Here is a 15,215-nt window from a genome sequence, read left to right as displayed (position 1 = left end):
AATACAGATGAGCTCAGACGGGAAAGACTGTACAGTAGGCCTACCTCTTGTTGGATTTAGGCTATACGAATTAAATAAACACAAATTTGTTTTCGATTGTTTTATTTAAGTAGACCTTTAGACATAACAAGGTGCGCCAGAAAGCGCACCCTGTTATTTTACAAAAGCAATTTGTAACGTTTTGTTGTTATTGTGGAAGTCGAAAATAAAGCAGACATTTCTTTCCTCTGTTGTCACAGTGTAGCCTAAGGGATCGCGCCGGCGCCGCCGAACCGAGAAGAACAGTGTTGTGCTTTATATGAGATGTATATTTGCAAGCAATGTAGCCTATACAACAGCCAGACAGTTTGAAGAAATGTTATTGTGACTAATTTGCAGAGCGGTACATGAGATGAACTCTTATTCTGTGTGATGGGATATAGGCAGTAAAGACAGGCTGAGAGAAAAAGTGGCATTTTTAGGGCCGCCCACGCACAAATAGCAAGCTCATTTTTTAACCCATGAACAAAAAAAAAAGAAAAATCTAGCTTAATTTTCGTTGCCCGTTTGCCAAACAGAATAGGCTAATAATAATAATAATTATTATTATTATTATTATTATTATTAGCCTATTAGAAAATGTCTTTATTTCTTTTTATTTCGTATTTCGATTTGTTGTTAATTCAAACTTCAGTCATTCAAATAAAGAAATATTAAGCCCAGAGTCGATTATTCAAAAATAACTGTTTTGATCTGATCATAGCCTAAACGAGTCATGGGTCTGAGTGCAGTTATTGGATAGCACTATATTGTAGACAGATTGGAGATTAATCCTAATAAACATGCCGCTACAATTAAAACCATTACATTAAAATACATTTAAAACAGTGTATTTCAATCATTTCAGCAGCGTGCAGATCCTCGTTTATGTCAGACTGTGGCGACAGCAGCGCGGATAGTCGCTTAGCTCGCTCACATAATGTAGGCTACCATATATCTATAATAACGGGAAAACATCGTTTTTATGACATAATATGTTGTTATTAAGAGAAAAAATATGTCGTTTTAATGAGAAAAAGATGTCGTTTTAACGAGATAATTATATCGTTTTTACGGCATAACATCTCGTTATTACGAGAAAAGATGTTGTTTTAACGAGATAATTGTGTAGTATTAACGACATATCTCGTTATTACAAGAAAAGATGTCGTTTTAATGAGATAATTGTGTAGTATTAACGACATATCTCGTTATTACGAGAAAAGATGTCGTTTTAATGAGATAATTGTGTAGTATTAACGACATATCTCGTTATTACGAGAAAATATGTCGTTTTAATGAGATAATTGTGTAGTATTAACGATTAATTACGACATAATTGAGTGGAAAAAATAATATGTGTGTGGCAGCAATGTGTCACCGTAGGATATGTACTTTGAATTTAGTCTTCAGTTGCAGAGCTCTGACATCAGCCTACTTTTGACCTCACAGGGACTTGGTGGCTATTTAGGTTTGAAGATGCTGACAGCAACCGATCAGATGTTCAAATGTGCTGCTGTCATGGCTCCCATCACAGACTTCAAGCTCTATAGTGAGTTCCAGCTCCATACACCATGGCAGAACAATATTTGTATCTAGTGCACTACTGTTTCTTTTCACATTTATGTGTGAAAATGGATTCAACCTTGTTTTTCAGGTGCTGCCTTCTCAGAAAGATATCTAGGCCTTCCAAATAAAGAGGAGCATTCGTACATGGTAGACCTTTTGTATCAACCTTTTCATTCATTATCAAACATTAAAGGGGTCATATGATGCGATTTCAAGTTTTCCTTTCTCTTTGGAGTGTTACAAGCTGATTGTGCATAGATAAGATCCCTGAAGTTGCAAAGACTAAAGCCTCAAAACCAAAGAGATATTCTTTATCAAAGTTAAGACTGCCACGCCCCCCTAAAACGGCTCGTTCTAACACGCCCCCACATATCTACGTCACTATGTGGAAATATTTGCATAATGCCGCCCAAATGTGCACGCAAAGAAAGAAGGCGTGGTTTCAGTAACCGCAGTTAGTGTTGAAGCAGCCATGTCAGGGAGACGCTGTGTGTTTCTAGGCGAAAGCAAAAGCACTTTACAGTATTTGAAAATAATGTGTTTTTTGAACATTAAAGCATGTCAACATATTCTGTTACACCAAATAATGATCTTTAAAAAAGCATAATTTGACCCCTTTACGTTATGGAATTTACTCCGCAGAGTAAAAAAAAAAAAGTAGATATAATGTAAAATAAGTTACTGGTACAAGTTATAGTTGTGAGAAATTCATTTTGTCACAAAGTTATGAGAAACAAAGTCACAGTTACGTGACAGAAATTAAAGTTACGTTGTGACAAAGTTACAGTTACAAGAAACAGACACAATTATGAGATTTTAAGTCATATTTTGACATTTAAAGTTACAGTTAAACAAAGCCATAACTGGATAAAAGGTCACATTTGGGAGAAATAAAATAGCATTTATGAGAAACAAAGTTGCAACTACCTTTTTGTTTTACATTCAGAAACAATCTTCTATATTATGACTGAGACTGAGATGCCAATATGTTGTTTCTTTGCAGGCTGCGTCTTTGTTGGACGACATTCACAAGCTAAAAAATAAAAACGTCCTCCTCATACACGGGACTGCAGATGGTTAGTTTCAGAATTTTAAATCCTTCACATACATCATTTGGGGATTTCCAGTCATGTTTTACTTGTTTGTGTGTTTAGCACGGGTACATTTCCAACACAGCGCTGAGTTGTTGAGTCGTCTGGTGAAGGTAGAGGCCAACTACACCCTTCAGCTGTACCCAGACGAAGGCCACACTTTAAGAGAAGAGCGGACCAACCAACACCTGCACCGCACGCTCCTTCACTACCTCCACAACTGCCTCAAATACGACCCCTTCCTCAACATAGAGGAGGAAGAGGAGGAGGACGAAGAGGAAGAGTGATCTCTTCCACTGTGTCCATTCTCGGTCCTCAGAGGTGCCCAGTACTGGTGTCTGACTTCAGGATGCGTTAGTTCTCCAAAGGAAAAATTAGCAAAACGGAGATCAAGAGGGCCAAATTCACCAGCTACCACAAACTCAATTTTGCAATGTTTTATTTTTTTTTGTTCAGACTGCAACCGTAAATGTTTCCTGAGTGTCCAGGAAGATGCAACACAACTGCTCTGGTTCATACAGTTTTCAAGTAAATCACACACAGTATAATGACTAAGGGCCCCATGCAATCAACATCTTAAGGCAGTTTATGTGTAAAATGGGCAAAAGATGCATGTTGATCAGCCTTGATGTTGCAGCGCCATACTGTGGTGAAAGATGGATATTTCAAGACATGTTTTGTGGATTGTGAAGTTGAAAATGCTAGTGGTTTACCGATTCAGTGTTATTGTTTACTATTTGTTTAACTATTACTATACTATAACTATTTACTATAAAAAAATTTTTTTGTTAAGTGAAATAAAGCTGAAATAAATTAAATATTAGATTAAAAACGTAAAAACTTGAATGAAAATGAGAAATGTTGCCTTGGCAATTAATGTAAATAAAATAAAAGTTAAAGTTGAAGTTCTAAAATTACTAGAAATAATCTACTTGAACTAAAATTAAAATGAAAACAACATTAAAAGCTATCAAAAATATTAATAAATACTATAATAGTATATAAACCGTACTAAATAACACTGAATCTCATGCTGATATCTAGAAAGGTGGACAATATGATGCTGCAGAGATATGGACCACAAATGAGATTGCTGGCATGAAATGAATGCCTATTTTACACAATATTTCTTTTAAAATTCACAAAAAAATTGGAAATAGAAATTGTTTCTTACACATTGACACCAAACCGAACCAGCACATCTGTTAATCAGCCAAATTGACATCGTTATTGGATGATAATCTCAAAAATGTCCCAAGATCTGATCTATCACTAGCCTGTACTGTGGAAGTTTTGATTGAATGTAAACTGCAAAATGTAATTTGAACCTGGTTCTTTATATGCATGACAAACCGGCTGCATGGTGCTGTATTCTCTGATTCTTTCATAATCTCTGTGCCAAACGCAAAAGAAATTAATGAAAAAAATGTAGAAATTGCATAGAGTGTGTTGACCCAAAGCACACTGTGTGCCAGACAAGAAGTTTTGAATATCTCCAAATCATTGTGGTGTAAGTACACAGGCTGTCCTTGCTGTAAGACTACAAAATCAATGACTCGCACTGCATGCTGCTGTTTACAGAAGCCTCATAAGGTCTCCAGCATACATCATATCTCTTCATAAACATCGAGCCCTGCTGTGCGCAGTTTCACACCGAGAGCAACTATATTTTAGTTGGCAGGCAAACAACTCTTTGTGTTGCCATTGTCATGCATATGCAGATTTCATGTTCACAGATCAAATGTGCCAAATACTATGTGACCAAACCTTTCGGTACTGACTTATGTTACAGTTTTGAATGTGTCAGTTTGTGCATTTAGTATTTTTGAATGTTTCTTTAAGATTCTTTATGCAGGGTTTCATTAATTTATATTTTTGACAAAAAAGTCTGTAACCATGGTAAAGTTTGGTTAATCAGTTGTTAAGATCGGAATACTTTTATATACAATGTCCAAAAAAAACATGCATATATGCTTTTATATAAACTACCATTCAAAAACTTGGGGTCAGTAAGGTTTTTTTTTTATTAATACTTTTATTTAGCAAGGTAAAGACAGTAAAGACATTATAATGTTACAAAAGATTCCTATTTAAAAAAAAAATGCTGCTCTTATTAACTTTCTATTAGTCAAAGAATCCAAAAACATGTAATTCCACAAAATATTAAGCAGCACAACATTAAAAATAAGAAATAGTAAGAATATTAATGTTACCCATTTTTAATCATTTATAATAAAAATAAATACTTCTTGGTATTAGAATGATTTCTGAGGCATAAAATGACACTGAAGCGGTTGAAAATTCACTTTGCCGTCACAGGAATGAATTATATTTTAAAATATATTAAAATAGAAAACAGTTCTTTTAAATTTGAATAATATTTCACAATATTACTGCATGTTTGACCAAATAAATGCAGCCTTAGTGAAGATAAAAAAATCTTACCGACCCCACAGTTTTGAATGGTAGTGTTCCTCAGTATATGCAGGTTTTATCCAGAAGTTCACCAGCTCATGACATAGTGACATATTTTTAAACATCATAAAACTTATGAAGATAATGCTTGAGGAAACAAGTCAGGCAAAATGACAATAAAATGTATTATAAGTAGGACAGTTTAAAGTTTCTAGTCGTAGAACACGAGATTTCAGTCGTCCCACCTGCCTTCAACTTTCTCATTCACCAAATCAATATTTTATTGAACTTATTTTTGTGACCTTCATGTATTGCTGAAATGTGTATGTAGAAACCTTGTAAGTTTTGTGTGTTGACATTGTGATGCAACTAAGCAAGTTACATATCCCAGAATGCTCTGTTGTGCTGTAGGTCCAAGAAAATCCTTCCTGCCAGAGCCATGACAATGTTACAGGCAGCATGAAGTCTGAAATGAACGTCCTTGAGCCCCTATATCTGTATATTTGTATTTAATGACCCTTTTCCAATAAAGTCTGAAATCTTTGTGCAGTTTCAAGTCATTTCAGGACAATGCACATAACTTACAAGACTAGTTGATATTGCCAAGAAGCGGCATAATTCAAATCTTTAAAGGCATTATATTAAGATACAATTATAATTTGGCGAGAAATTCCTTTTATTTGTGAAAATACGAAATTAGCTGATTAAAAAAAACCGCACGTGACTTTACATGAGCATACTCTATCTGTCATTCTATTTCTAGTCAGGCAGTTTAAAGTACGACCTACAGCCGAAACGTCTACGTCTGAATAATTTATGTACGTTCCATTCTTGAGCCAATCAAGTCAAAACGCGATGAGACGCTCCACCAATCAAAATCAGTTTTCTCATTTTTAACCAATCAGAACGCGCGAAGCCGTTCCATCCTCACCAGGACCTATCTGACCCAACCCGCGCCTACAACAGGGCCCGACTCCCTTTTCAACCTTCATTGTGAGCGCGGTATCGAGAGGGGCACCTTCAAGCAGGGGTCGATAAAGAACCACTTGTAAAATTCATACACACATACAAGAATAATGTCCTTCCTCTCTATCAGCAGACTAGCCCCAAGGCTCCTCAGTTCAAAGGTAGGAAAGTTTTATTTGAACTTGAGTGAAGAAAACACAGGCTACTAACGTTACCCAGTTAGCTTAGCTTAGCATAGATTACCTTAGTAACAGACAGACAAGAATAAGAAACCATATCGAACATCGGTTTTAGGTAATTTATCCATGAAAAACATTGTTTATGTGTCTCTTTCTTTCAGTCTATGTTTAAGTAAGTGGTTGGTTTTCAAAACCTAGTGAACTGACTACCTGGACAGCATTTTAAACAACATAGGTAACGTTAATCAAAAATGTTGTCAAACGTTCAAAAATGGGTTTAAACTTTCAAAACGCACCGCAAGCGTGCTGTCTAAGAAGGGAATCGATTAATTTTTGAGACGGTGTAAAGTCGTGTTTTAGCTTGAAGGTGGTGTCATTGAGCTGTTCACAGATACCTGACAAAGAAAAGCTTTATATTTAGTTTACTGAGGGTATTCTTATATTCATACGCGTCTTGTCTGAAGTCCTTTCTGAAGTGTAGCTGTCGTCCTCTCACAGTGCACTGAACACTTTAAGCAGTTTTCATTTTTAATAATGTAACTAAATTTGACAGTCACTGACATCTGTGATCTGCACCTGTTTAGTCTGACAAGTCAGTATTTTTGTTGTTCTCTGTGGCTGATGTGACCTTCAGAATTGTCATTCATTTATTAATTGCCAGGCTTCAGTAATTTGCAAAGGTGATAGATCACTATAATAGACCATAATAGGGCTATATAGGGTTTATGCAGAGTATACATCAAGGGGTATACAGTAGGGTTTAAATGTGGTCATCCTCGAATTGAAAGCATCTCCCATCCTAAAATTTGACGTATAAAGACCCAGTTTATACTGTGAAAGAATATTTATGTAAAATAGTTTACTTTACATTATAACACTTTTTTCCTTTTCATGATAGTACTGTACTTAGATGTATTGTATTTGTGTGTGTGTGTGTTGATTAAATTTATTTAAAAATATTTATTTAGTTTAGGCCTGTCGCAATAATCAATATATCGACTTATCGTGCAATATATGTACATGACCTCAATAATTTTTCGTGACGCAATATATCGCACATTATATTTACTTAAAAATGAATGTCACCATGTTTTTACATTCCACTTGCGCTTGTGTCTTTTGCAGCTTCTCGTACATAACGTGATGTAGTCATGAGGTGCTAGTTCAAAATTAAAAAATGCTTCTACAAACAAAGTTTCATCTGCAGATATGGTCTTGTTTAGGGATCTGTGCCTTTGTGCGTACTGACATCTGACTGCTAAGTAGTGATTGTGTTTTTCAGCAATAGTGTGCACCCTTGTGCCCGGGAAAAATCTCCATACAAGTTCTTTGTGCATTTTTCTTTTTTTCTACTTGTTGCTTTGCACTTTTTGTTAAAAAAAATGTTTATTTACTATTTATTCAGGTTTTTTAAGGTATCTAATATTTTGATACTTAATTTTGATAATCTAAATATTCTTAAAAATTAAAAGTTTGGTGTCATTTGGAAGTGTGTAGGCCTTCTTGCATTATTATGCTGGTACATTATGATTATATATTCAGTGGCATAAAATGGTCTTTAAAATGACAATAATATCGCTTATCGCAATTATTTCTGGGGCAAAATATCGCACAACAAATTTGTTATCGTGACAGGCCTAATTTAGTTCACATTTTTATAAATCTTTATATTTTACATGTTTTTGTTTGTTTGTTTATTTTTTTTACACTTTATTTCTCTAAAACTTTCCATGGACCTCCATTGTACTCCCTTTTGGGTCCCAAGACCCCAGTTTGAAACCCCTGATCTAGTTCATAAAAAGCTCATGTGAGATTATGGAAGTTGCGTAATGTGAAAATTGATCCACTTTGAGTAGTTTCCTGAATGATGACGTGTTTGGGTTTGTGCTGCCATTGTAATCTTTCAAGTTCTGTGATTTCCATTTTTACAGGTGTGTGACTGGTGACGTTTAACATCTGACTAGATTGTGATTGTGTTTAGCAAAGATAATTGGAAGGTGTGTCAAAGGGCATGTATGATCTATAGAAACTGACATCCTATCAATATACTGTCTCAAATGTGCTGTCATAAGATGATGCAGTCTTTTATTGCTGTTGCTATAGAGATAAAACCAACTAGAGATGCACCGATTGCAATTTTCTTGGCCGATTCCGATTTTCTTTTTTGTGAGTTTGACCTGCTAATTCCGATTTTCTTTCTAAGAATTATTATTGACAGCATATACAAACAAAAATCTTTTTTTTCAATGCAAAAATTTCTTTACATAATAAAATTAATTATTAAACATTACAATTTCCCCCAATCTGGACTAAGTTACAGATGCTTTCTCACTTAAACTCTCAAAATAATGTGCTCTGTGACTCGAAAGAGGTAGAAATGAGTTGCTGTGTATAACGGAAGAGATGTAATTTCCCACTGTTTATAAATGAGCTTTTTTTTTCTTAATGTTATTAAATGTATGTCATCTTTCACATCAAATTCTTACATTGTTTCAATTAATTCAGGTAGAATAATAACAACTGTAGAGTAGGCTTGCCACGATAGGCGGTGCTGACGGTGATACCGTTGTTAAGCCGCAGCACCGGTTACGTCACTTGCCCACCGCGGCACCGACCCCCACCGTCGTTTTGATTTTTTATTGTAATAAAAATAATTTAGTTCAGTAAAAGAACAGACACTACAATTAAAAACTGAACGCGGCTGCTCAATGCAGCGTGCCGAACGACAGTCGCATCACAGATCAGATTTCATTTCTCCAGTGAGGAGAGTGAGTCGAGCTGACTGACAAGAAGAGACAGACAAGACGATCGCGGATGATTTAGTTTCGAAACGAAATGCAAAAGCACCTGTTTGGTAGGGCTGGACAATAATTCAATATCAATATGTATCGCGATATAATTTTTTTCAATAACGGTGATATGATTTTTAAACACATTTCCGATATTTCGATATACATTACCAGTGTTTCCCATACATTGATTTATTTGTGGCGTTTGACTTCGTTGAATAAACATGAGCACTGCACGTTTCAAAATCAAAACATGTGCGAGTGTTTTATATGAATGTATCTCTGAAGGGAACCGGCTGTCTTCAGAAAAGTTTCGATGGCATTTTCATTTGATCTGATAAAGTAGCGTTCATGAGCGGAGCTGCTTTGTTTACAGCCGTTACCGGGGAAACCGCTAGTTCTACCACTCTCACAGCATCTCCCGCTGGCAGACAGTCAGTTTGATTTCAGATAAATAGTGTTCATATCGATATCGGAATTATATCGTATCGACCGAAATTAAGAACGATATCGTGATATCAATTTTGGCCATATCGTCCAGCCCTACTGTTTGGCAGTATTTTGGATTTTGAAAAGCCTGTTGACTTTTGCCGTTCAAATCTAAGGTGATTTTGGATGTTTTTTTAAACATTTGTTTCTTATTTAATTGGTTCCACGGCGTTTGCTGATTTTTACTTTATTTAAACTTTGTGTAATTTATTTATTTTATTTGACATCAACTGCAAACGGAATAATGTGAACTTGGCATTATGTGTGTGCGCTGCGAGTGTGCATGAGCGTACGGTCTCCAGGAGCACGCGAGCGCTGAATGATTAAACGCTGGCAAGAATGAAAAAGTAATGCAATTTATAAACTTTAGTGACTATGTGACACTGACTCGATTGTGCAAGTGACAATTCCTGTGTCAACTGTGCAGCTCGCTTATAGACGGACGCGATGTGGTGATTTGCGTATTTTGAGAGGGAAAGAGAGAGAGAGAGCGCGCGCGTGGTGATTCACTCACGCTGTTTGTGAAATTGAGTACCTCACCTTCAGCATTATAATTAATTCACCGACCGATATGTTTTTTTGACAGCCGATGCCGATATCTTGGAAAGCAGGGTGGCCGATATAAAGCTGATATAATTTTATTTATTTTAATTTATATTTAAGAAATTTGAAATCATTTGAAAATGGATTAAAAATAATTACACTTTAGAAGACAAAGCATTTTTTACAAATAAATAAATATTTAAGCACAGGATGCGTTTGCAGTCCGCTCCTGATCCGCGGCTGTTTACCACAAACACAACATTTATCAATTATTTTGATTTCAAATCCAAACATTGTCACTGAAAATGCTTTTTCAGCATTGTGATGATTTTTTTACACAGTACAGTAATACAATCTTTTACAGACCTGTTTAAACACAATAAATATAAGCAACACATTATTCGATGCTTTTTTTAATTACATTTTTTAATATGCTCTACTGCCTTTTCTTTTGCATTTAAATCTTTATTACAAGCAATCCTGCATTTTTTTCGTTTTCCTACCTCCACGAGTGCCATTTATTTATGTGTGTGCACTGCGAGTGTGCATGAGCGCACAGTCTCCAGGTGAGCGCGCGAGCGCTGAATGGTTAAACACTGGCAATAATTAAAAAGTAATGCAATTTATACACTTTAGTGACTATGTGTCTTGGAAAGCAGGGTGGCCGATATAAAGCTGATATAATTTTATTTATTTTAATTGATATTTAAGAAATTTTAAATCATTTGAAAATGGATTAAAAAATAATTATGCTAAATAAACATACTTATACTTTAGATGACAAAGTATGTCATCAGAATCACGTGATTGCAAACAACCTATGGAAATGTGTCGTCACAGCGGCAATGCATTCTGGGAATTTAGGTCACGGGAGCTACAGCGGAGACTGGATAATATAGTGAATGTAGACGTTTGATATTATTTAATGTTTATATTATTCTACTTAAGATCGTGTTGGAATGGTTAAGACTCACTTCACATCATTTGCCATAACCCTTTGCACGGCCGGTGTTAAAAACATGCTTTTTTCAGCGATAGAAAGCTGAAAAAGCAGAGGTATTTCCTGCAGACATTGATAAGGGCTATGCCATAGCCCTTATCAATGTCTGCATTAAATACCTCTGCTTTTGATTAACGCTATGTTGATACAGTAAGCGTTAATCATTCCAACGCGATCTTAAGTTGAATCATATAAACAAAATAATATAAAATGTCTACATTCACTACGGAACTCGGATGAAAGTTAAACTGAAACTCGGTATGGTAAAACAACTCAAATTAGGTGTGTCTTAATATTTGATCTCTGTAGATTTATTATATACAGTGGTTTGCATTAAACTGTAAGCCCTCACACCACAAATAGAAGAAAATCAAATATGGAAATGTTATCTTGCGGCAGCTCGTTGATACCCAGCCACTTGTTTGCACTGGTTAAGTTTCATTCATTCATTTATTTGATCGCTTGCATCGTTGTTCGGCATCTCTAATAGTAAGAATCTTCAACTTGGTTCATTCAAGTCAAGGTATTTATAGAGCATCCACAATACACATCGTTTCAAAGCAGCTTCTAGTAAGTTCTGTTACATCTATAATGACTTAATTCTTTACACTGAGCAGTTTTACTGGGCAATATGACGATATGTAACCATGATAAATGATCCACTGTCTGAGATCTAGCTATGTATTCTCCCCTTTAAAAAATAGCCATGGTTTTGCTACTGTAACCAAAGTGTTTTAGCAGTTAGCCTAATCCAGTACCACTGTAGTGAAGGAGACTGAATAATGAATATTTGCAGCCTCTCAGACAAACCACAGAGTGATTTTTTTTTTATTTAAAAAGATTTACATATTAGTCCGTTTTATTCTAAGAGTATGTAAGATGGTTTTCAAAAAAAAATATTAATAGTAAACAGTCGGCTTTTTCTGTGGTGATTTGCGTGTGTTTACACGGTGTGCTCCAGAGCGTGACCTAAAACATGGCGGAATCCAACGCGGCGTGACGTAGATTCCCATTCTCTATTGTTTCCCTCACCAGACTCGCTATGTTATAGGCCTGGGCGATAAAACGGTATGGATATTTATCGACCGTACACCTTCGATATCAATAGAAAAAAATGTTCGATACTATGAGTGATGCAGACAGCACACACAAACACGAACACATGCTGAAATGAGCGCTGTGCCTTGATGATTGCTATGTTGATACAGTAAGCGTTAATCATTTCAACGCGATCTTGAATAATATAAACATAAAATAATATAAAATGTCTAATAAATTCACTCGGATGAAAATTAAACAAACTCGGTATGGCAAACAAGTCAAATAAGATGTCTAAATTGATCTCTGTAGATTTATTATATACAGTGATTTGCATTAAACTGTAAGCCCTCACACTACAAATAGAAGAAAATCATATATAGAAACGTTATCTTGCGGCAGCTCGTTGATACCCAGCCACTTGTTTGTACGGATTAAGTTTCATTCATTTATTTGATCGCTTGCATCTTTGTTTGGCATCTCTAATAGTAAGGAATCTTCAACTTGGTTCATTCAAGTCAAGGTATTTATAGAGCATCCACAATACACATCGTTTCAAAGCAGCTTCTAGTAAGTTCTGTTACATCTATAATGACTTAATTCTTTACACTGAGCAGTTTTACTGGGCAATATGACGATATGTAACCATGATAAATGATCCACTGTCTGAGATCTAGCTATGTATTCTCCCCTTTAAGTAAGTTCTGTTACATCTATAATGACTTAATTCTTTACACTGAGCAGTTTTACTGGGCAATATGATGATATGTAACAATGATAAATGATCCACTGTCTGAGATCTAGCTATGTATTCTTTTTTTTTTTTTAAACAGCCATGGTTCTGCTGCTCTGACCAGTGTTTTAGCAGTTAGCCTATATCAGTACCACTGTAGTGAAGGAGACTGAATAATGAATATTTGCAGCCTCTCAGACAAACCACAGAGTGATTTTTTTTTTTATTTAAAGAGATTTACATATTAGTCCGTTTTATTCTAAGAGTATGTTAGATGGTTTTCAAAAAAATATTAATAGTAAACGGTCTGCTTTTTCTGTGGTGATTTGCGTGTGTTTACACGGTGTGCTCCTGAGCGTGACCTAAAACATGGTGGAATCCAACGCGGCGTGATGTAGATTCCCATTCTCTATTCTGGGAAGTTTGTGTGCATTGGGAATCATATTTTTTCAAATAAAGCCATGGTAACACTCATTTTATATACAGTGGAAATGACATGAATATGGCAGTGGGCAAATGCATAAAACGCAGCATAATTTGAAATCACGAGTTTAAAGTTTGTCGATCGCGCGTCTCCAGTGAAGCTGAACTCTCGTCCTGTCCACATTCAATTCGCACAGACCAACCGTCACACAGAGAACACGCGATCATGTAGGATACAAATGCACACTTCACAAGATCTCACAGCTGGATCCAACTAAGTTTGCAAGGTTTGTGAAATTAAATGCTGATTAGTCATTCAAAGATTTGTTTAAATGATATAAATGCATATTTGCTGAATGCTGACGGCAAAAAAGAAAGTATTATAATGTTTGCCTTTCTATTACTAATAATATAAAAGCAATCGTTATAATACTTTTTGTATACATTTTAATTCCTTTGTTTAACCGCTCTATTTGATTATTAGACAGACTTCTATCCGTATTAGACAGAACAACAGCGAACAAGAGGGAGAATGTGAGCACTGTGTGCTCAGGCGCTGCCGTTCTCAGCACCGTCAAAATAAAAGTCTGTCACGCTGTCAAAATAAAAGTTCTGCCTCGAACACATCGGCCAAACAGAAAATCTTATCGTCTGATGGCGATATTTGAAAAAATTTCAAATATCGGCCGATATATCGGCCATAGCGATATATCGGTCGACCACTAATTTACACAGACTGTTTAATAAAGCTGAGCGGTGCCATAAATGAATTTACACCACAAAATTGCAAATGCATAAATGATGTTAAAAGATTAATGTTTTAAATAATTTTTAAACATACAATTAAGGAATGTTGGGAAAAATGCAATGATACTTTTAAATATGAAACCAATCCACCAGTATGTGGCGGCAGATGACTGTTTTAATGAGTCATTCATTCAACCGATTCATTCAAACAGCTGATTAAAGTATGTACTTTTTTGGTGAGGAAAAAGTACACACTTTTGAGTGTGTAGTAAAAGAGTAGGCAAGCTTTGGGACTGGGCATGGGCCGATTACCGGTTTCAAGGTATACTGCGATTTGAAAATTTCACGGTTTCAAAACCGCTAATATTTTCCGTTATACCGTTCCTGCGGTATGCGCTGTTTTTCATGTCTCCTCAAAGACTGAAAGTGTAGGAATCCCTCAGGTTGAGTACAGTGTAGAGAGTAACACGAGCCTCCTCCTCCTGTTGGTGCGAGTGAGTGGTCAGTCACGTGTGTGTGTGTAGGACAGCCGAACTTAAGGAGCTTCCCCTGGAACTTACGCGATCGGCAACTGGCTGTTTTTTGTCTTATTGCAAGCAACTGGTCTCTGTTCTGGACTTGCACAAACTGCGTTGCAGTGCAATCGTTTTCCAAAATGTCATTTATGTGAAAATATGAAGTCTGTAAACGCACGTTAACACAGGCCAGAGAAGCTGAAGTGCACGAACTATTGGAAGAAAATCCTCAATATTGATTTGGGGGTTTATATGAATGTGTTTCTGAGGGGAACTGACTGCCTTCAGAAAAGTATACGTGGTATTTTCTTTTCATCTCGTCTCTGTATAGTTCATATTAAAGCAGTGTTTCAGGGCAGTGCTTCTTCGTTTACAGCAGTAACCAAGGAAACGCCGTATCTCATGTTCCAGAAGCGCCTCCTGCTGTCAGAGAGTGAATCTGCATCTCATTCAGAGCTGCTGCTGTTTGCTTCGTTCCGGCATGTAGTATAATTTCACAAACCTAGTCAGAACATTCTGTTTTTGCTTCAAATTGGGTTGTTATTATTAAATCAAATTATGTATATGAAATTATATAACTAAATGATATGAAATGATATAAGTGCTATGTATATGAATTATATAACTAAAATGAAATAACTGTAATTACAGATTTAGGTTAAATAAAGATGTCAGTCTTTATTTTTCTTCTTTTTAGGGC

The 15,215-nt window shown here is 35.8% G+C and overlaps 2 protein-coding genes across 3 annotated transcripts in view; both read left to right on the top strand.

Moving 5' to 3' along the window:
- The window catches only part of LOC107697970 (inactive dipeptidyl peptidase 10-like), a 47,246-nt gene extending 43,790 nt beyond the window's left edge, over positions 1–3,456 (top strand). For both annotated transcript variants that reach the window (XM_016498870.1, XM_016498869.1), the window contains exons 22-25: positions 1,471–1,570; positions 1,676–1,734; positions 2,591–2,663; positions 2,742–3,456. In XM_016498870.1, the coding sequence (XP_016354356.1) occupies positions 1,471–1,570; positions 1,676–1,734; positions 2,591–2,663; positions 2,742–2,965 (456 nt within the window). In that variant the 3' untranslated portion in view covers positions 2,966–3,456. The remainder of the gene's footprint in view (positions 1–1,470; positions 1,571–1,675; positions 1,735–2,590; positions 2,664–2,741) is intronic.
- A 2,598-nt stretch (positions 3,457–6,054) lies between these two features.
- cs (citrate synthase) overlaps positions 6,055–15,215 on the top strand; it is a 24,610-nt gene continuing 15,449 nt past the window's right edge. Inside the window, exon 1 of the mRNA XM_016498867.1 lies at positions 6,055–6,220. Coding sequence (XP_016354353.1) covers positions 6,170–6,220 — 51 coding nt within the window. The 5' untranslated portion in view covers positions 6,055–6,169. The remainder of the gene's footprint in view (positions 6,221–15,215) is intronic.

The sequence above is a fragment of the Sinocyclocheilus anshuiensis genome, unplaced genomic scaffold (genome assembly GCF_001515605.1).
Source record: "Sinocyclocheilus anshuiensis isolate Anshui unplaced genomic scaffold, SAMN03320099.WGS_v1.1 scaffold78, whole genome shotgun sequence".
NCBI lineage: Eukaryota > Metazoa > Chordata > Actinopteri > Cypriniformes > Cyprinidae > Sinocyclocheilus > Sinocyclocheilus anshuiensis.
This window is presented reverse-complemented; position numbering and strand designations above follow the sequence as displayed.